Raw genomic sequence first — 23,738 nt, forward strand, 5'->3', positions numbered from 1 at the left:
ATTGGGCACCCTCCTGCCAGCGATCGGTAGTGTCGGGGGGGGGGGGGCGGTCGGTAGTGTCGGGGGGCATCTTCTGGCAGGAAGGATTGGGCACCCTCCTGCCAGCGATCGGTAGTGTCGGGGGGGGGCGGTCGGGCCTCGCCTTCAATATAGGCGGCCTGCCTTGGGAGCATTTTTTTTAAAAACGTACATCTCGATTGGCTGATTAGACAGCTGTAGGACGCCTACACTGCCTAAAATCGGGACGCACTTTGGAGAATCAGGGCCTTTATGTCCCATAAAATCTACACTCTTCCATTTTTTTCATACTTGAATAAAGGAGAGTAGATTGCAAAGTTAATTATATATGCAAACCGAAGAAACTTTCTTAGGTTCCTTCTGCATACTGGTTATTATCAGTAAAACATATTTCTCTTCAGCTTCACCAAATACCTTTTTCTAGCTACTCACCTGCACCAGTGAGTAAGCTCGTTTTTCTATATCTCTGCAACTGGCTTCTGGCAAACTTAAACTACCTAGTCCTGATGCCCAGACACAAAATATATGCTTTTTTCATAGTCTGATTTTGCACCAGCTTTGAAAAATTAACTCTTGAAGCAACAAACAATTTATTTTTTCATAGGAGGTATTTTAGATACAGTTCAGAAGAAAGTTTTCTGCCACAAGACAGATGATAAAACCCAATGATTCATGTACAGAATGTTTAATGCCACGTGACCTATCATAGTCAAAGCCTTCTTACAAATGTTAGGCCACGTGAGTATTATGATGCATGTTATGTCCTGTAACTAGAAAAAAATGAGAAAGCTGTGATGAGATCTCAAATCCTAATGCAGTCAATATATCCAGCTTCTTTCTTATCCATAGAGATGCTTCAGGACCTTGTATTGGGTTTCCTGCAAAAGCATATTCTCAGACAAAGATTGAGGGCAGAATGCATAACACTCTGACAAAACGGTGAAAAATACTGTGTTGGAATTTATTTTCTTTTACAGGGCTATGCACAAACAAATAGCATGCAAATCATATGCATGCTATTTGTGGGGAGTAGCCCCATAAAAGAGAGAAGGAATTGTCCCTGGTGCCGCTAGGCAGCATTCTGCTCAGCTGATGGCGGCTCCAGAGCCATGATCAGCTAAGAGGGGAGAGCTGTGGCTGCTGGCTTAGCTGATTCAGAGCTTTCCCATACTAGAATACGGATCAGCAACTCCAGTCCTTAAGTGCCACAGGCTGGTAAGGTTTTCAGGATATCCACAATGAATATGGCATGAGATAAATTTGTATACTACTTCCATTGTAGCAAAGCAAAAAAAAAAAAAAAACATAGCAGACCAGCACATATAGACAGAGAGTATTTATTTTAATCAAATTGAAATAAATTGCGTCTCTACACCTGCTGGTCTGCTTCATTTTGTTTGCTACTTTGAATGTTTGTGGATTGCTGCCTCATGCATATTCTTTATGGATATCTTGAAAACCCTGAGTAACCTGTGCCACTTGAGGACCAGAGGTGCCTATTTCTGTTCTAGGAGGCTTCTTAGGAGATGCTTTCATTACAGTCCAGAGGAGTTCACGGGCACGCTGGATTTCTTTACTGTCTTTCAAGCAGCAAGCTTCTTGGATTAGCTTGCATGGTATAGCTTTCTTATACTGTATGCACTATGTTCATAGCTTTCATTGACCAGAATTTTGCTATCCATTCTAACTGAGGACTCTTCCTTGTTGCAAGATAAATTTATTATCCCAGGACAAGCAGGCAGCATATTCTTAACGCATGGGTGACGTCACCGACGGAGCCCCGGTACGGACCTTTTTAACTAGAAAGTTCTAGTTGGCCGCACCGCGCATGCGCGAGTGCCTTCCCGCCCGACGGAGGAGAGCGTGGTCCCCAGTTTCTTCGTTTCCGCGGAGCGAAGAAGACGCATGTGTTTCAACGGCCGTTGAAATTTCAGATTTTGCCTTCCCGCTCGCGAAATTCTTCCTTTTTTGTTCTTTTTCCCTTCGGGTTTCTTTTTCGTTATTTTTTTGTAAAAAAAAAACAAACAAAACTTTATTTTCTTTTATTTTTCAGGCCGGCCCCGGCGGGGCCTGTTGCCACCATACAGGCCTCCGGTTTTGATTTTGCGGAGGCCGTGTTTCCCTTCATGCCCCCTCAGCCGGGCTTTAAGAAGTGCCAGCGGTGTGCATGCCCGATCTTTCTCACTGACCCGCACAATTGGTGCCTACAGTGCCTGGGTCCAGAGCATCGGGCTGACACCTGCACCCGCTGTGCTACTCTTAAAAAACGTACTTTAAAAAATAGACAGATCCAACAGAACATCCTGTTCGGTACCGGGTCTGCCATGGAATCGGCTGCGCCGTCATCGGCACCACAAAAGTCGGCACCGACTACTTCGACGACGCCTGATCCATCCTCGGGGTCGCTGACACCAGGTAAGCCGGCTAAGAAGCCTTCCACTTCCCTTGAGCGCCCTCCTGCCACACTGGCGACGCCGGTCCTCCCGGCATCATACCGACCCCGCAAACGCTCCGCCCCAATCTCGGTGAGTGCCTCGTCATCGGCCTCCTCATCGCCAGGGCATGGAGCGGCACCTATGGTACCGAAAAAGAAAAAAGCGATACCGGTGCCTCCTCTGTACGACCGCATTGCGGCCATACTCCATAGTCAATTGCAGGAACAACTTCAACAGCAACTCCAGCACTTGTTGCCCGCAATATTGGCCCCGCTCCTTCCGGTACCGGACCGGCCCGAGCCTCGCACCATACCACTGGTGTCGACACCATCGGTACCGTTGAACACCTCCAGGCCGGTACTCGCGGCTGAACCACTTCATCCTCCGGTGCAACCCCGCTCTGATGCAGACCCTCCCCGACATCGAGACCGACAACAGTCCCCCCGTGACAGGACCGGCACCGGTCTTCTTCCCCCGGTACCGTCTCGATGCGCTCTGGCAAATCTCTCTCTAAGACTCGCCACACTGAGCCGTCCGCACCACCGTCCTGCCCCGTGCACACCGACGTCAGGGACCCGGACTTATGGGAAGAATCCCCACCCGGTACCGATGATGAGGCTTCATCAACAGACGAGGAACCCTCGATGGTCGATACCAGTTCCAAACCTGAACAGTCCTCGTTCACAAAATTTCTAAGGGAAATGTCGGCAGCTCTATCTATCTCTTTAGAGTCCAACTCTAAGAAATCCCAGGCTTTCCTTGACGCCCTGGACTTCGAACAACCTCCCAAGGAATTTTTAAAGTTACCCGTACACGACATCTTACGGGAAACCTTTTACAAGAATTGGGAAAACCCCCTCACGGTACCGGGTGCCCCTCGAAAACTGGATAGTTTGTACAGGGTCATTCCTATCCCGGGGTTCGATAAACCTCAACTGCCCCATGAATCCCTTCTTGTGGAGTCCACCTTAAAGAAAACCCAGGGTTCAAGTGTCTATGCCTCCACACCTCCTGGCAGAGAAGGCAGAACGATGGATAAATTTGGCAAGTGCCTTTATCAAAATTCCATGCTTGCCAACAGAGCTAATAATTACACCTTCCACTTCTCCTTCTATCTGAAGCATTTGGTGCAACAACTCTCCTCCATCCAAAAGTACATCCCTGAGCGTAAGATCCCGATTTTTCAACAGCAAATTTCCAGCTTACTCCAACTCCGGAAATTTATGGTGAGATCCATTTATGACTCTTTTGAACTGACCTCTCGAGCCTCTGCCATGGTTGTCGCCATGAGGCGCTTGGCCTGGCTGAGGGTTTCTGACCTTGATATCAATCACCAGGACCGCCTAGCCAACGCACCTTGTCTTGGTGATGAACTCTTTGGGGAGTCCCTGGACTCAACTACCCAGAAACTCTCGGCACACGAGACCAGGTGGGATACCCTGATCAAACCCAAAAAGAAGACTCCACCTGCTCGCCCCTACAAACAGCAGTCTTCCTACCAACGCAGGTTTTCGGCCAGACCCCTCAACCCACCTCAGCATCAATAGCCTCGCCGACCACGTCAGCAGCACCAATCTCAAGCACGTTCACAGTCTCACCAACCGGCCAAGCCTCTCCCGCAGTCAAAACCATCTCAGCCCTTTTGACTCTTTTCTCCAGAGCATAGCCAGTCTCCAACCCTCGGTGCCTCTTCCTCAACCTATCGGAGGCCGCCTCACAATTTTTCTCAACCGTTGGGAGGCCATCACATCAGACCAGTGGGTACTCAACATCATCCGCCACGGCTACTCCCTCAACTTCCAGACTCTTCCACCAGACAATCCTCCCGTAGAGTCTGCTTCTCATTCCTCCCAAACTCCACTCCTCCTGAGGGAGATCCAATCCCTCCTTCTTCTCAGTGCCATCAAAGAAGTTCCCCCAGACCAAAGGGGTCAGGGATTCTACTCCCGCTACTTCCTGGTACCCAAGAAGACGGGAGACCTCCGTCCCATCCTCGATCTCAGGGACCTCAACAAGTGCCTGGTCAAGGAAAAGTTCAGGATGCTCTCCCTGGCCACGCTTTACCCTCTTCTCTCTCAACATGACTGGCTATGTTCCCTAGACCTCAAAGAGGCCTACACTCACATTCCAATCCATCTGACTTCACGTCGCTACCTCCGATTTCAGGTACAGCACCGCCACTATCAGTACAAAGTGCTACCCTTTGGCCTCACATCATCGCCCAGGGTGTTCACCAAGTGCCTTATTGTGGTGGCGGCCTTCCTCAGGTCTCACAACCTCCAGGTGTTCCCCTACTTGGACGATTGGTTGGTGAAAGCACCTACGTCTCCGCTTGTGCTACAAGCCACTCAACACACCATCTCTTTCCTCCATCTCCTGGGATTCAAGATCAACTACCCCAAGTCGCATCTGCTTCCCACACAGTGACTTCAGTTCATTGGAGCAGTTCTCGACACCACTCTGATGAGGGCGTTTCTTCCCTCCGACCGCCAACGGACCCTGCTCCATCTCTGCCGTCAGGTGCTCCTTTGTCGCTCTATTCCAGCTCGGCATATGATGATCCTCCTGGGCCACATGGCCTCGACAGTCCATGTGCTTCCTCTGGCACAACTCCACCTCCGAACACCTCAATGGACTCTGGCCAACCAATGGTCACAGACCACGGATCCTCTTTCTCATCCCATCTCTGTGACATCGTCTCTTCAGCAATCTCTTCAATGGTGGTTGAACTCCTCAAATCTTTCCAGGGGTCTCCTCTTTCATCTGCCCCCTCACTCCAGGATCATCACCACGGATGCCTCCCCCTATGCGTGGGGAGCTCACCTGGGAGATCTGCGCACAATGGGTCTCTGGACTCCTCAAGAGCGTCTACATCACATCAATTTCCTGGAACTGAGAGCCATGTTCTATGCTCTCAAGGCCTTCCAGCACCTTCTCTACCCTCAGGTTCTTCTCCTGTGCACAGACAACCAAGTCGCCATGTATTACATAAACAAGCAAGGCGGCACCGGATCTCCCCTCCTCTGTCAGGAGGCCATCCGCATCTGGACCTGGGCCACGGCCCGCAGTCTCTTCCTCAAGGCCGTCTATATCCAGGGCGAACAGAACTCCCTGGCCGACAATCTCAGCCACATCCTTCAACCTCACGAGTGGACCTTGGATCCTCCCACACTCCACTCCATCTTCACTCTCTGGGGCACTCCTCAGGTGGACCTCTTTACAGCTCCTCACAACCATCAGCTGCCCCAGTTCTGCTCCAGACTCTACTCTCCTCATCGTCTGGCCCCAGATGCATTCCTGCTCGACTGGACGGATCGGTTCCTCTATGCCTTTCCTCCACTGCCTCTGATGTTGCGGACGTTATTCAAACTCCGCAGGGACAGAGCCACCATGATTCTCATCGCTCCTCGGTGGCCTCGCCAACACTGGTTCTCCCTCCTGCTCCAGGGAGCCCATTCCTCTTCCTGTGTTTCCTACTCTACTTACACAGCAGCATCAATCTCTACTACATCCCAACCTGTCCTCGCTCCACCTGACAGCTTGGTTTCTCTCGGGCTGACCTCTCCAGAGAATCTGTCTCAGCCTGTCCGTCGCATTTTGGATGCCTCCAGGAAACCGGCCACCCTCCAATGTTACCATCAGAAGTGGACCCGGTTCTCCTCTTGGTGTCTACTGCATCATCACGATCCCACCTCATTAGCGGTGGAAACTGTACTGGACTATTTCTCTCTCTGTCCGACGCTGGCCTCAAGTCTACCTCAATCAGAGTCCACCTCAGTGCCATCACTGCGTTTCATGAGCCTATCCTCGGAAAACCTCTCACGGCTCATCCACTGGTTTCCCGGTTCATGAGAGGCCTCTTCAATGTCAAACCACCTCTGAAGCCTTCTCCTGTCGTCTGGGACCTGAATGTGGTTTTATCAGCCCTCATAAAACCCCCTTTTGAGCCTCTTGCCACAACTTCGCTCAAACTTCTAACATGGAAGGTGCTTTTCCTCATTGCCATCACCTCTGCCAGGAGGGTTAGTGAGATGCACGCACTGGTCGCCGATCCACCGTTCACTGTTTTTCACCATGACAAGGTGGTTCTGCGTACCCATCCTAAATTCCTTCCCAAGGTGGTCTCGGCTTTTCACCTCAACCAGTCCATTGTGTTGCCTGTCTTTTTCCCTAAACCCCATTCTCATCCTGGGGAACAGGCGTTGCACACGCTGGATTGTAAGCGTGCCCTTGCATACTACCTTGACCGTACCAGGGCTCACCGCTCGTCCCCTCAGCTCTTTCTGACCTTCGATCCTAACCGTCCAGGTCGTCCTGTCTCTAAACGGACGCTTTCCAACTGGCTTGCTGCCTGTATTGCGTTCTGTTATGCTCGGGCCGGTCTCTCACTGGAAGGTGCTGTCATGGCCCACAGGGTCAGAGCTATGGCTGCTTCTGTGGCTTTCCTCCGTTCCACGCCCATCGAGGAAATCTGCAAGGCTGCCACTTGGTCCTCAGTTCACACGTTCACTACTCACTACTGTCTGGATGCCTTCTCCAGACGGATGGACACTTCGGCCAATCTGTGTTACAAAATTTATTTTCCTAATGGCCAACCATCTCTCCTCCCTCTCTGATAGCTTGGAGGTCACCCATGCGTTAAGAATATGCTGCCTGCTTGTCCTGGGATAAAGCACAGTTACTTACCGTAACAGGTGTTATCCAGGGACAGCAGGCAGATATTCTTACGTCCCACCCTCCTCCCCGGGTTGGCTTCTTAGCTGGCTTATCTTAACTGGGGACCACGCTCTCCTCCGTCGGGCGGGGAGGCACTCGCGCATGCGCGGTGCGGCCAACTAGAACTTTCTAGTTAAAAAGGTCCGTACCGGGGCTCCGTCGGTGACGTCACCCATGCGTTAAGAATATCTGCCTGCTGTCCCTGGATAACACCTGTTACGGTAAGTAACTGTGCTTTCTGGTCTTTCCACTGGCTCTCAGATCCATATCCAATTAGGTCTCCACTGACTGATATTTTCCCATGTCAGGGATTTTATCAGGGTTATATTGTTGTCAGATTGGACAGGAGGTAATTTTGTTAAAGTCTATATTGGGGGGTCACAACATTTACAGTACTGACTCCAGAGCCTGTGCTGTGACTGTTCTGCACACATCATTTTTAAGGCTATAGAAGCATTATGCTCTTAACTCAGCTGGAAATACCTTTCAATCAAAGTAGAAACATAGAAAGTAGTGTATCTTTGGTTATTTTTCTCATTTAAACTTTTTTGATTAGTGGTTCTCTGCCTAAGGACACATCCTTTCTCTCTTTTATACAGAAGATTGTCCCTTTCAGTTTGCAGAGAAAGAGGATGTTTTTTGTATCTCATTTTCCCTACATAATTCTTTATAATCCACTTGCACCTTGTCTTTGCAAGCAAAGCATGGTTGGCAGTACCCAAGGATTGTTTTTAATATTAGCAGAAAAGTAGGTGGTAGAGACCAGAGTGTTTGACGTTTCAGAATTTCTCTTTGACTGAGTTTGTCTTTCAATGAGTTTGCTTTTATAGCTCTTACATATCAGTTCCCACCCTCAATACTGAATTTAAAAAGTAGGACCCTGTCCTGAATTATCAAGCTGACATAGTCAGATATACAGTTGACCTTGTCGAGTGACTTGCTGATTAATAACATCCTTTTGGTAGTTATAAGTTACTCTTCTACTTTGAAAAAGAAACTGAAGCTGATACTCAGATGATGTGGTGTTGGTTTTTAAACTACTTCTACTCCTCCATTGCACGGTTAAATATTTATCCAGCCAGTTCATTGGCTGCACAAAATTTAACCAGACAAATTGAGGTGGAGTATGAATGAACTAGTCTAGGGGCATGGTTGTAATTTAGCCAAGACAAGTTTAGTCATAACAGGGCTGTTCTACAGTTCTCTGCATAACTTTATCTGGGTATATTAAATGACAAGACTGGCTTGCTGAACACTGGTTTAAAACCTTAGGGGGTGAAGTTACCAACATAGGCAAAGAGATCTAGTTACTAATAACCCAGGTTAACAATAAAATAACCTGTCTTTAATAGTGGCCCACGTTGATAACTTCCCACCTTAGTTTTCAATAACTAATAGCATGTTAGAGGAATTCCTTTAGTAACAGGTTGTATGCTCAATCAGTGAAACTTTATTTTATTACCTGATTTCATTGTTTAATTTTATGTATTTTATCACTACTACTGCAGTTTATCATTTCTATAATGCTGTATATTCAATATGCTGTAGACCACAGTTCTTCAACCGCCGGTCCGCGGACCGGTAACGGTCCGCAGGAAATTTTTGCCGGTCCGCGCAGGACCGGCAAGATTGACTCATTTGAACTTCCTGCCGGTCCGCGCAGGACCGGCAAGATCAGCATCGGAAGCGTGCGCTGGGCCGGAGAGATCTTGGGGAGCCTCCGACAGTGGCTTTCTCCCCTCTCTGCAGCTCTCCTTTACTTCCCAGCGCAGCGATTCACGAAGGCAGCCTCGGGGCTTTTGCTGAGTCGCGGCTGCCTCTGATGATGCAACTTCCTCTTTCCTCAGAGGCGGCGCGACCCAACAAAGGACCCGAGGCTGCCTTCGTGAATCGCTGCGCTGGGAAGTAAGAAGAGCTGCTGGGAGGGGAGAAAACCACTATCAGTCTGGGAAGCTGCTGGGCAGGGGAAAAAAGGGACAGCTGCTACTGGAAAGGGAGAAGGAGAGATGCTTCTGGGAGGGGAGGAGGGAAAGGAATCTGGGAAGCTGCTGGGCAGGGAAAAAAAAGGGACAGCTGCTACTGGAGAGGGAGAAGGAGAGATGCTTCTGGGAGGGGAGGAGGGAAAGGAATCTGGGAAGCTGCTGGGCAAGGAAAAAAAGGGACAGCTGCTACTGGAGAGGGAGAAGGAGAGATGCTTCTGGGAAGGGAGGAGGGAAAGGGATCTGGGAAGCTGCTGGGCCAGGAAAAAAAAGGGACAGCTGCTACTGCAGAGGGAGAAGGAGAGATGCATCTGGGAGGGGAGGAGGGAAAGGAATCTGGGAAGCTGCTGGGCCAGGAAAAAAAAAGGACAGCTGCTACTGGAGAGGGAGAAGAAGGAGAGATGCTTCTGGGAGGGGAGGAGGGAAAGGAATCTGGGAAGCTGCTGGGCTAGGAAAAAAAGGGACAGCTGCTACTGGAGAGGGAGAAGGAGACGGAGAGATGCTTCTGGGAGGGGAGGAGGGAAAGGAATCTGGGAAGCTGCTGGGCAAGGAAAAAAAAGGGACAGCTGCTACTGGAGAGGGAGACGGAGAGATGCTGCTGGGAGGGGAGGAAGGGAAGAGAGTTACTGCTGGACAGGAGGAGGAGGGAAGGGAGAATGAAAAAAGGAAGGAAACAGCTGGCAGAGAGATTAGAGGAGGGGAAGGGGAGACACAGGCATGAGAAAGTAGAGAGATTGATGATAGGAAGGGGTCAGCAGAAAAATAAGCAGAGGGACAACGATGATAGATCTGGTGTAGGAGAGATAAAAATGAAGAGAGCAGTGAAGCTGGAATGAATCATGTAAATAGGAGAGAGGGGCACAAGCTGGATGGAAAGGGGAGAGGGACATAGAAAGAAGACAGATACCATATGGAAGGGGGAGAGGACAGATAGTGGATGGAAGGGGCAGATGCTGGATTGAAGAGACAGAGAGGGCATACGCTGGAAGGAAGAGAGTGAAAAAAAGATTGAAAGCAGAAACCAGAGACGACAAAAGGTAGAAAAAAATAATTTTATTTCTATTTTGTGATTAGAATATATCAGATTTGAAATATATATCCTGCTAGAGCTGGTGTTAGACATAACTGGGGACTGCAAAACCCAGGCAGTGCTTCTTTAGCTTTCAGCTGGCTTAGGGCGCTCTCTGACCAGGGGGCAGTTGCCCTAGTTGCACTCCCCTAAAACTATTCCTGTCATGTGTTACTTCAGTATTCTGTTAGCATGATATTTCTGTGTAGCATTCTGTAATAATTTGGCTTGTTCAGTTTTCTTGATAGTAGAGGGGATATATGTGAAGGGGAGGGGAGACAGGGGTTTTGTTGATCCTTGCTCTGAATTATTTGTATTTATAAAATGACAATTCTACAGAATATTGTTTCTTTTTATACTTTAATAAAATACATTCAATATAAAATCATAACTGAGGCTTGTGTGGATGGGATCAGATGATTTGTGGGGACCGAGCTCGCGGAGATGGGGCGGAAACGGGATTTTTAAATTTTAGTCCTAGTAGTTTGCCGGTCCACAAAATAATTATTTTTTTTCTGCCGGTCCACGGGTGTAAAAAGGTTGAAGAACACTGCTGTAGACTGCCTCTGCTCAGAAAAGCTTATAATCTAATTTGGACAGACAGTACATAAAGGGATGGTTGGGAAGTTTCTTGCAAAAAATGATAGGATGGATATAGGTAATTTTATGGAGAGTGGGCGTTAGGAGATGAAAGCAGCATCAAAAAAGTGGGCTTTTAGCTTGGATTTGAATACTGCTAGAGATGGCGCCTGACATAAAGGCAGTTTGTTCCATGCATATGGTGCAACAAGATAAAAAGGACAAAGTTTGGAATAGACAGTGGAGGAGAAGGGTACAGATAGGAGGGCCTTGCCTGATAAACGGAGTTCACAGGTGGGAGCATAGGAGGAGAGAAATGTGGAGAGAGATTGCGGAGCTGCAAAGTGAACACACTTGTAGGTCAGTAAGAGGATAATGAATATGCATTAGATACATTGGCATGCACCCAGTGGGCCTGGGTGTGCTGTGACTGCTCTACTTTGGAATCGGACCCACTGAGTCAGTGGCAGGTGAATAAGCTACGAGATAGAAATGGAATCAACATCTGTACTACCCATTGCTTACCCATGTTAATCTCAGAATGGGACAGTTCATCATGGGACGTTTCAACATGGCCACAATGAATTGTCCTCTCCATGATGAACTGCGATAAATCCCGCTACCTCTCCTCTCTGCCCCCCCCCCTCCTAACTGCTCACTTAAGCCTCTTCCTCTCTTTTTGTCCCCTCCACCCCTGCCAATGCTTCTCTTTATCTCTGCACCCCCCACATACCTCTTCAAAAGTTCACCAGTACATCTTTCACCCCCTTGCTCGGCCGGCCTTGGCTCCCTTTTGACATCACTTCCTAGTTGTGGGACCAGGATGTGACATCAGAGGGGAGACAAGAGTGGAATGAGCAGAGGGTCGCAGATGCTGGTATGCAGGCTGGGGGGATGCAGGGGGGCCCCTACATTGGGAGTGTGGTGGTGCTCCTTTAGCAGGTATAAGTATCTGTGGCTATTTCTGAGAGGAAAAGGGGGTTAATTTCATAAAGTTATTGATGCATGTGTTATCCTAGGACAGCCCTGCACAACATGCGACCCAAAATGGCTCTCTCTGCTCTCTTGCCCGTGGGGGTTCAGCTGCCGAGCCAGCACCACCAGCTTCTCCCATTGACACTGACTGGAACCAGCCCCAAAGCTTTCCAGCAACTACGTTTCTCTCCCTCTGCCGCAACTTCCTGTTTCCAGTAGGGCAGGATGCGGCACATGGAAAGAAGTTGCGACAGAGGGAGCAAGACGTTGGAGAAGCAGCTAGGACGCAGAGAGTGAGGGAGAGAAGTCGGGCCGCGGACGGGGAGACTGGAAAAAAGAGGAAGAGATGCCAGGCCCTGGGGAGGAGGAAGACAGAGTGAGAGAGACAGACAGACCTGAAACAAAGGGGAGGCAGAAGAGAGGGGAAAGATGTTGGACTTGGGAGTGTCTAGAAGGAAAAGAGAGAAAGAGACTGCAGAGAGGTGGAAAGATTCTGGACCAAGGAGGGAGGGAGAAAGAAAGGAGAGAGAGGCAGAGAAAGACCTGGAAGAAAGAAAAACAAATGCTTGTTGGGGGGGGAGGGTTGTAAGCAGAAGAAAGACAGAGAGAGAGAGAGAGAGGCCTGGGCCACAAGGGAAAGATAGGAGGCAGATGCTGGACTATGGGAGGTGCATTCAGAGGGGGAGAGACCCTGAGGAAGAACAGAGAGATGCAAGATCATAACAGAGGAGGGAGAGAGAGGGAGACCTGGAACAAAGGTGGTGTTAGGTGCAAAGGGGTAAGCAGAGGTAAAAGAGAGAGAGACCTGGACCCAAAGGGGATGGGGTTGGAATGTGAAAGAAATGTTGGATGCACAGTCAGAAGGAAGTCCATCCAGAAACTTATTAAATCACCAGACAACAAAGGTAGAAAAAATTATTTTATTTTCAATTTAGTGATTGAAATGTGTCAGTTTTGAGAATTTATATCTGCTATGTGTATATGAAAAATGAAAGGAAAAAATTGCATTAGTAAAGGGAGCAGGATCTGGAGCAGAGTTTGGGTGGGTTTAGGGCGGAGCTTGGTAGGTCTGTGGTTGGGGGTACTTAGCTTGAAGTAGTTGAGAAACACTGCTGTAGGCAATCAGCTGGCGCCAGTGCCTCTCCTTCTCTCCCGTCCTCTTCCCTGCTGGCACCCCCTACTGGTGTCTCAGGGCCTGTCCAGAAGGCCTCTGCGCATTCGCAGATGTCGATGTGATGTCACGTATGTGCATGATATCATCACGGCAACATCCGCGCACTTCTGGGTGCCTCAAGCCATGGCCACTACCTGCGGCCCTTGCTACATTTTCTGACTCGTTTCGGCCCCGGATCATTTTTGAGTTGTGCAGGCCTGTCCTAGGACAAGAAGGCAGCATATTCTCACAAGTGGGTGGTGTCATCCACAGAGCCTGATACGGACAATGTTAAAAATGAATTGTCATTTTAAGGTTTAAGAAACTTTGTGACTGTCTGCACGCACACGCACGAGTGCCTTCCAGCTCGCAGTTCCTCAGTTCTTCATTTTCCAAGAAGTGCTTTTTTCTGGACTTCATCCAGTCGATGTTGCCTTCAAACCGTTTTGTTTTCTACCTGGCCTTTGGCCGTTGGTTTTTTCCTTACTTTACTCATATAAAAAAATAAAATAATTTATTTTTTCTCACTTGGGCCTTTCAGCCTTTGTATTATTTTTCAGCGGGTTTTCTCCTCTATTTCGTCATTAGGTTTAATTTTGCCATTGCAATTTTTCCATCCATGTCGAAACCGTTGACGGGCTTTAAAAAGTACTGTCGGTGCCAGCGGACTATTTCAATCACTGACCCACATAGCTGGTGTTTGCCCTGAGCATCATGTTGACACCTACACACACTGTTACACCTTACAAAAGTTCTCAGTAGCTTTCTTACATTCCACTACCATTGATGAAATTTGCAAAGCAGGTACTTGATCCTTAATTCACACATTCACATCTCACTACTGTCTAGAATCCTATTCCAGAGGAGAAGGTCATTTTGGCAAAGCAGTATTACAGAATTTATTTTCTTCTTAATGGCCAACTCTCCCTCCATCCCATTATTTTCAGCTAAGGAGTCCCACATGTGAGAATATGCTGTCTGGTTGTCCTAGGACAGGGGTAGGCAATTCCGGTCCTCGAGAGCCGCAGCTAGGTCAGGTTTTTAGGATATCCACAATAAATGTTTATGAGATGGATTTGCATGCACTGCCTCCTTGAGATGTAAATCTATCTCATGCATATATATTGTGGATATCCTGAAAACCTGACTTGGCTCTGGCTCTCGAGGACCAGAATTGCCTACCCCTGTCCTAGGATAAAGCACAGTTACTTACTATAACAGGTATTATCTGGGGACAGCAGGCAGATATTCACATATCACCCCCCCAACCCCCACCCACCCTGGTTGGATTCTTAGCTCGCATATGGAACTGAGGAACCATGAGCCTACTTCAGGCGGAAAGGCACTTGCGCATGCACGGTGTGGGCAGTCGCAAAGTTTCTTAAAACTTAAAGTGACAGTTCACTTTTAACACTGTCTGTACTGGGCTCCGTGGATTACATCACCCATATGTGAGAATATCTGCCTGTTGTCCCTGGATAATACCTGTTACGGTAAGTAACTGTGCTTTCCCTTTACCAAAAAAAACGTAACTTACATGCATATCTGCTGTTCAACTTGGGCAGCCTCTTATAAAATTTTCTTCTAGATGAATATATTAAATGTTTTGCTTTTGAAAGCCTGAGATCCAGCCATTTGCAAAACTCAATAAGTGCAATTGACTATATGCAGAATCAGATCTTTATCTCACTAGCCTCCTATTATGTTCTTGTCTTTAATTATTTCTGTTGAAATGAACAAAGTAGAGAAACACTGGCAGCACAGGCATGGCATTAAGTTTTGGGTTTTATTTAAACCCCAAAACCATTAATAGAAACCTAAAATTTTTTGTTCTCAGGTCCATAAATCCTTTTCAAGAATTGATTATATATTTGTTTCTAATAACATAGCACAAAAAGTGATGAAAGCAATTATTGATCCTATTATTATATCAGATCATGCTGGTGTGTGGATTGATCTACAAAATGATATATCTGTTTATTCTAAACCAATTTGGAGATTTAACAATGCTTTACTTGCAGACATAAAATTTATAGAAAATATTAAAGAAAAAATGCATGAATTCTTTCAATTTAATGATTTGGATAACATAAACATTGAAATTTTATGGGACGCTTATAAAGCAACAATGAGAGGAAATATCATATCATATTCTGCATATATGGAAAAACAACTTAAAAAACAATTTATACAATTGGAACAAGAAATTAAATTATTAGAACAAAAATTAATTACTAAATGGGAACATGATACATTGCAGAAATTATTAAAAACAAAAGTTAAATATAATGAGATTTCTTCTCAATTTGTAAGGAAAGATATGTTCTGTCGGCAAGTACAGTATTATGGAAATCCAAATAAAAATGGAAGATTATTAGCAAATTTTATTAAAGCAAAAAAAAGAAAATCTAAGATTATTGCAATTAAGGATAAACAGGGCAATACACACACTAGTAATGAAGATATTATAAAACAATTTCTTGATTTTTATAAGGATTTATACACTTCTGATACTTATGAAAATAAAGAACAAGATGGTATAGAATTTTTAAAGGCATTTATTGGACCAAATATTCCGGATCATATAAAAGGAAGTTTAGAAGAACATATATCTTTAAAAGAAGTAGAATCAGCATTGAAAGCTCTTAGAGTTGGATCCGCTCCAGGTGGAGATGGATATACTGTTGAATTTTACAAAACATTTCAAAATATTTTATTACCTTATCTATTAAATTTATATCAATATCAAATAAATAATGGAAATATAACAGGAACTATGGCTGATTCTGTTATAATTGTCTTACCAAAACCAAACAGGGATCCGACATTGATAACAAATTATAGGCCTATATCTTTGATGAATGTAGATGCTAAATTAATTGCTAAAGTGCTAGCTATAAGATTAGCAAAAGCTCTTCCTTTTATTATTGATATACACCAAACTGGATTTGTTGCTAAAAGACACTCTTCACATAACACTAGATTAGCATTTCATTCTCTAAATTTAGCAAAAAATTTGAATGATCCAGCTTTTCTAATATCATTAGATGCAGAAAAAGCATTTGATAGAGTAGAATGGAAGTTTATGTATCAAACTCTAGAATGGTTTGGTATAGGACCTGGTTTTATTAAAATGATTCAAACATTATATAGCTCCCCTGGAGCAAGATTAAATATAAACAATAATTTATCTGATAAATTTAACTTGCTAAGGGGAGTTAGACAGGGTTGTCCTTTATCTCCCTTACTATTTGATATCGTTCTAGAACCCTTATTAATTGCAATAAATCAAACTAAGGGAATAAAGGGAATCACATTTTCTAATTGGGAATTTAAATTATCTGCATATGCAGATTATATATTATTATATTTAAGAGAACCAGAAGACACCATTCCACATCTACTTAATTTAATAGAAAAGTTTGGAAAGTTTTCTGGATATAAAATCAATTGGGAAAAATCTGAAGTTCTTCCAATTAATATCCATTGCACCAAAGGACTATTTGATTCATATTCATTTAAATGGAAAGAGGAAGGACTAAAATATTTAGGTATTCTTATAAAAAATACAATTGATGACACAGTAAAAGAGAATGAAAAACTTTTATTAAAAAAAATAACAGAAATGTGCGAGCAATGGAATCCTTTACATCTTTCTTGGTGGGGAAGAGTCCAAACAGTTAAAATGATGATTTTACCTGTGGTTTGTTATCAAATGAGTATGATTCCAATATTTTTTCAGGGGTCATTTTATAAAAAATTAAACAATATTCTAACAAAATTTGTTTGGTTTGGGAAAAGACCAAGAATCGCTTTAGCATCATTACAAAAAACAATTAAGGAAGGAGGGGTAAATTTTCCAAATTTCTATAGGTACCATCAAGCCTATATTTTAAGACAGGGAATGTATTGGATCCTCCCAGATCTCATGGAAAATGTACCCGACTGGTTATATTTAGAATGGCGCCTCATGTTTCCTTTACATCCAGAACATCTTATCAGTATAACAATGCCTAGGAGATATAAGGACAACAGAATTCTAATAGATACATGGAAAACACTAAGATTTATAAGCAATTAACACCAGATCCTTTGACTAAATCTTTAAATCAATCTATTTGGGTAAACTCCAGGATCAAAATTGGTGGATTTAAAATAGTATGGAAACAATGGATAAAAGCAGGTATACGAACTTTAAAAGATGTAATAGTAAATGGATCACTGCTTAGTTTTTCACAATTGCAACAAAAATTTGGATTAGATAAAACACAATATTTTAAATGGATGCAATTGAAGCAGGCCATTCAGGAAGGGTTCCCTGAATGGAAGAATCTTAACACTCAATATAGTTTACCAATCCTTTGTTTTCAAGCGGATTTTCTAGGACACCAAGCCGCAAAATGGTATAAGAAAATAAACGAATTTTAAACAAAAAAAAGAGATCAGGACTTAGGGATATTTGGAGTATTGAGATAGGACAGATAATTTCTCCATCTCAATGGCAAAAATTTTGGTCCTGGAGAATACATACTACAAGATCAGCATCTATGAGTCAAACATGGTTGTTTTTATTACATAGAGTTTTATGGACCCCTACGAGATTACAAAAATTAGATAGTAGTAGATCTAATAGATGCTGGCATTGTAAGATAGAAGTGGGGACATTAGACCATTTACTATTCTTTTGTCCCTGCATTAATTCCTTTTGGAAATTAATTTGGCCCCAAATTAATAATTTATTAGAAAATCATGTTGGACTATCATATGATACAATATTATTTGGAACAGCAATGAGAACACAAAGTCCGATTTCTGCTGATAATAATAAACTTTTATTAATTTTAACAGGGGTAGCCATACAGCAAATTACTCAGAACTGGAAGGATTACACTAAATTGAATTACACTTTTTGGTGGAATTCAATTTGTCATATATATAAAATGGAAAAAGTATTGGCATTACAACAAGGTTATATTAACAAATTTAATAAAATATGGAGACCATTGACAATTTATTCCACTGATCAGATATAATAACACATGTATAGAACATATAGAAGGGATAGGGAGGGAAAACTATTGTAATATTAATATGATATAAATTCTGAAAAAGGGTTTATTTAATTCACATTGTAAGAAAATTTAATGATAATTTCAAGTGTTTTTTTGTATGATTGAATGTATTACATGTATTTCACTTGATGTAAGAATTTAAAAAAAAAGAATAAAAAATATATATACAAAAAAAAAAAAAGAAACCTAAAATTTTATATGGTATTGTCTTTCAAATAAGACTCAAAATAAAAATTCTCTAGATGGTCTGGTATAGGCAAGCATCAAGCAGAGGCAGAGAAAATAATAAAAATATGTATGTTACATATATAGCACTTTTCTTAAATAATGAGGTTTTAATCCTGTTTTGGCAATGACCATAATAACATGTACCCAGTAGGGTCATGTGGCAGGATATTAACACTCTTTCTCATTCACCCCCCCACCCATTCCCATTTTATTGGCATGCAGTCTTGGCCCAGACGAGATTGTCTTCAGCTCATAGGCTCAAACTTTGCACTTTGATCTTGCTCAAATTTAGCAATGTTTTGTTTGATTTTGTTGTCCTTTCTCAAGGGAAGAAAACTGTTCTGACATAATTAGGTTTAAAAGAACTTTGCATTTTGCTTTCTGTGTTCATCTACCCAAAGAACATTGGTGCTTTTCTCCTTTGAGATAAGACAAGATGTCAATATACTGCAGATTAGGAATATATGCTTTTATATAAATGAGTCACATGCAGAATTGGAGACTTATATATTCCTTGAGTTTCTTACATAATTTTTATCTGATCTTAAATAAGGATTCATTTAGCCATACTTGACTAGAAAAAGCCCAAAAGGAATTCTGATTGGCGTTTTGAATCATGATTGAAATTATCTATTTGCTGACTTGTTTCTATTTTTTATTAAAACTGTTGTTCAGGAATAAACTATTATGTTATGCATTGTTTTTTGCTTCTACCAGGTCGCATTCCAGACAGCCTGAAAAACTGTGTTAATAAAGATCATTTGACTGCGGCTACACATTGGGCTAGCATGGATCCAGCAGTAGTTCATCCAGAGCTTAATGGTGCTGCATACAGGTAAGTATATAATTGGAGAAAACTGAAATAAATCTTGATTCTGAGATGACTGCCGTTCCCCTGCTCATAAAGAAAATATAAACACAGCAGGCTTCTGAATTAATTTTGTCACTGAACAGAGTTAGGATTTATAGAGTTTTAGAAAAATCATTGTTTTTGTTTCATAGTCCTAAAGCAGGGACATCCATGTACCGATAATCAAAACCAGCTTTCTGGACGTGCAGGAGCACTTCTAAGCTGCTGTGCATCCAGAGAGCAAAGGGACATGTTGGGAGGTGTGTTAGGAGCAGGAATTGGTCGGGCTTCAACCTGGACGTACCCCAGCCAAAATCAAAGCTTTCCTAGAGAGAACTTGGACGCTGGCAGTTAGATCTGTTTGAGTTGCATCTAAGTTCCACAAAGGTGCCCAAACTGACAAGAAGACCACTGGAGGATTTAAGGCATGACACCACCCCCTTTACTCCCCAAGTGGTCATGACCCTCTCCCACCACTGAAAGAGCGGAAAAAAAAAAACCCTGTAGGCTTCCCATCAGTTGATTGCAGCAGAAGGAATTCCCATCAGCTGAGCTATTTTTGGGGATTCCTGGTGGTTCAGCTGATGGGGAATTCCCCTGCTGAGCCATGGAGCCCTACACCCCTCCCACTGACATCCCCCTCACATCCCGACATCCCCCAACTTCCCCCTCACATCCCATCACCCTGATATCCCCCACATCCCTCCTCATATCCCAACATCACCCTGATATTCCATACTTACCCCGACATCCCCTGACATCTCCACCCTCCTTCCCCCCAACATTCCTGGGCTCCCCTCCCATATCCATGGAAAACCCCCCCCCCCCTCCTGTAGGCAGGAAGAGTGAGCTTTCCTCCTGCCGTTTGCTCTTCCGAAGGTATGGGGGGAGGGTCCAGGTATTTTGGGGGATGTGGGGGGGGGTGGGGGATGTTGGGGGAAGTACGGGATATCAGCAGGATGTCAGGATGTGGGGGATTTCAGGGTGTTGTCGGGATGTCAGGGGGAAGGGTATAGGTCTCCGCAGCTGAGCTGATCCTTGCAGGGAGAATCTCCATTAGCTGAGCCACTAGGAATCCCTTAAACCAGCTCAGCTGGTGGGGATTCCTTCTGCAACGATCAGACAAGGTAGTTGATGGGTATGTCTACAAAACTTGCTTTTGTATGTTTTTTGCGTGGATGTTTTTATTTTTGAAAATGGGCAAAAAATGTAGACGTCCTAAGAACTAAAACTTATACCTAGCTCATTTTCAAAAATAAAAGATAGACGTTTGGCAGCTTTGAAAATGGACATTTTTTCTGCTAGGTTTGTGGACATCTTGTACAAAATATCCTACCTCAGACTTTGGCACATTTTTGATTATGCCCCTTCACGTGTCTATTAAATAGTGGTAATGCTGCTTGATGCCAGCAACGATGGATGAATCTGTTGCAATAACAGTAAGAAGCTTGAGCGGTTGGGCAGATGATGGAAAGACATTGCAGAGGGTAGGAGTCTGATCAGCAGACAAGACTCTTATTGTCACATGAATGGCAGACAAGACACAAATGAATATATTAATAGTAGTTCATTTTAATCCAAAAGCAGCTTCTGCAGTTTGGGTTTTTTTTTTATTTTATAAATAATTAAATTCAGCTGCCAGTTGTGTAAGATGTGTTAAATTTTTACATATTGATATTAGTCTCAAGTTTTTAGAGAATGACACAGGAACAAAGTTTGTCCCTGTTCCTGCGGGCTTGGTCTTTGTCCCCATCCTTGCCCTGTCCCCATAGGGTCTGTCTCCATCTCTGTTAGCTTTGTCCCTGTCCCACCCTGTAGGCTCTTTCCCTGTCCGCAGATACCCATCCCCATGTCATTTTCCACTGCTGCCATTTTGACCTTCGGCATAGCCATGTACAGGCATCACATTGGTGCATGTAAAGTATAAATAAAGTACCATATATACAGGGGTGGAGTCAAAGTAAAAGTATGAAATGGGAAAAGAAATGATTTATGTTAGGACAAAAGAATCAAGATGAGCAAGAAATAAGCCCACAAAAGGAAGCAGAGTCAGGTTGATGTTTTTTTGAAGGAAAGAGTTAATAGTAATTATACTTCAGAAGGAAGAATTTTGAAACCGACCAGTACATTGTACTGAGTACAAAACCTTGGTACATCAAATTGGTTCAGTTTCTTTTAGTTGCTGCAGGGATTGTGATTACAATAAACTGGAAGAACTCACACAGTTTAAAGTTAAAAGAATGGACAAAATTTAAGAGAGGAGAGGTTATGAAGTATGAGAAACTGATGAGCAATTAAAAGGAAACCATATAGATAATGAATTATTTGGGCCCCTGTTTTGGGGACAGCTTTGTAGATAATTATAGAGGGGAGAACCTCTCTTCTTAGGGATAAGAGAATCACCTTTTTATTGAGCTACAAGGGAAGTTGGGTTAGAGGGAGGGTAGAAATTTATTATGTAGTTGTAATAGCATAAGGAAAGGTTTTCAGTTGGGCAAACCAATTGATAACCACTTTATAAAGTACAAATAATGGTAATTTTATTAGAACAGGATGTGGAATTTGAATAGTCTCTCATTCCAAATAGGGTAGGCGAAAAGATCCATACTGAATTTAATTTAGAGATTGATAAGGAAAAGTATAGTAAGGGGTTGAAGTTATGAAATGGGCTTCCTCTTTGTGATTGCGTCTTGATGGTCATATGTGTTATACCTTCTTGGTGTTAAAAATTAATAGTGTTAAAATGCAAATAAAGAGCTATGGGCTCCTTTTACAAAGTAGTGCTACCAATTAGCTTATTCTTAATGCAAGAAGCCCATGGGAATTGAATGGACTTCTTCACATTCAGGGTCCTATTGATTGGTAGCATTGCTTTGGAAAAGTATATATTGCAAACAAGATCAGCAGAACTTAGCAGCTTCAAGTGTCAACATTTATATGTAAATTAGAAGTTTTGCAGCTTCTGTGTGGCCTAGTGGTTAGAAGAACTACAGCCTCAGCACCCTGAGGTTGTGGGTTGAAGCCCCATGCTGCTCCTTGTGACCCTGGGCAAGTCATTCAATCTTCCATTGCCCCAGGTACATTAGATGGATTGTGAGCCCACCGGGACAGATAGGACAAAAATGACTCAAGTACTTGAATGTAAATTGCTTAGACAATTAATAGGCGGTATATAAATAACTAGAATAAAATAAAAATAGTGACCCATCTTGGAAAATTATGCATATAAGAAGAACCAATTAAGCAAGGAAGCCAGGCCCAGCTGAAACAACCACTTCAGTTAAACTGCTGTTCCTGCTGTATGTGCCAGCAGGAACAAATGACCTGGCCAATAACTCCACACTTGCAGTGCAGAAAGCTTTTCGTGAGCTTGGTGAGGGTTTGAAACCTTTTGTAAAGACTGTAGCTTTTACAGATGTACTGCCTGCATATGGAAAGGGAGAGCAAAGAGTAAAAAAACACAGAGAACTTTAATAGATGGCTCAAAGCCTGGTGTTGTCAAGAAGGCTTTAAGTACATAGGTGGATGGGGAAATACATGGAAAGACAAGAGACTATAATGTAATGATGAATTACATCTTATATAGCAGGAAAAAGAATCTTTGCTGAGAAATTTAGACAATATGTTTTTAGGCATTTAAACTAGAAAGTGGGGGTAGCGTATGTATGAAATACAATTATGGAGGCCACCCCCAGCAAAAGACAAGATGTGATGATAGTACAGATAGCAAAATAAACAATATTAGCAACTCACTTCTTAGCAATGTAACAGGAAGTGTAACTAAACACAAACCTTTATGAAAAACAAGTTTACCATTGAAAGATAGAACATTCACAGTCTAAGCAACAAAGTTCATAATCTGCAAGCCATGATGCTAGAGGCAGACCTGGATATTGTTGCTATCACAGAGACATGGTTCAGTGACTCCTATGGATGGGATGCAAACATACCAGGATATAATCTTTTTAGGAAGAGACAGAGATAGTCAAAGAGGTGGAGGAGTAGCTCTCTATGTTAAGATCAATATCCAAGCGACTGCAATTCAAGGGACCTGGGGAGAAGAAGAAGTGATATGGATTGCTTTGAAAATACAAGATGAAACTTCTATTTATGTGGGTGTAGTCTACAGACCTCCGACTCAATTTCAGCAAATTGATAAAGATCTGTTTGCGGATATCCAAAAGTTTGGAAAGAAAGAGGAGGTGCTGCTGTTGGGTGACTTCAATCTGCCGGATGCGAACTGGAATGTTCCTTATAGAAGGCTCTTGAACAAACTTGAAGGGCTGAAATTAGGACTCAAAGTGGTGAAGTGGATTAGAAACTGGTTGGTGGACAAATGCCAGATGGTGGTGGTTAATGGAATTCGCTCAGAGGAGGAAAAGGTGAGTAGTGAAGTCCCTCAGGGATCGGTGATGGGGCCGATCCTGTTCAATATGTTTGTGAGCGACATTGCCGAAGGGTTAGATGGAAAAGTTTGCCTTTTTGCAGATGATACCAAGATTTGTAACAGAGTAGACACCGAGGAGGGAGTGGAAAACATTAAAAAGGATCTGCAAAGATAGAAGAATGGTCTAATGTTTGGTAACTAAAATTCAATGCAAAGAATTGCAGAGTAATGCATTTGGGGATTAGAAATTGGAAGGAGCTGGAAGGTTAGAGGCTGA

The 23,738-nt window shown here is 43.6% G+C and overlaps 1 protein-coding gene across 22 annotated transcripts in view; it reads left to right on the plus strand.

Annotated features, from left to right (window-relative positions):
• Positions 1–23,738, plus strand: part of CTBP1 (C-terminal binding protein 1) — a 646,630-nt gene that overhangs the window by 617,766 nt on the left and 5,126 nt on the right. For all 22 annotated transcript variants that reach the window (XM_033951334.1, XM_033951361.1, XM_033951324.1 and 19 more), the window contains one exon: positions 18,942–19,059. In XM_033951334.1, coding sequence (XP_033807225.1) covers positions 18,942–19,059 — 118 coding nt within the window. The remainder of the gene's footprint in view (positions 1–18,941; positions 19,060–23,738) is intronic.

This window comes from Geotrypetes seraphini, chromosome 1, assembly GCF_902459505.1.
Source record: "Geotrypetes seraphini chromosome 1, aGeoSer1.1, whole genome shotgun sequence".
NCBI lineage: Eukaryota > Metazoa > Chordata > Amphibia > Gymnophiona > Dermophiidae > Geotrypetes > Geotrypetes seraphini.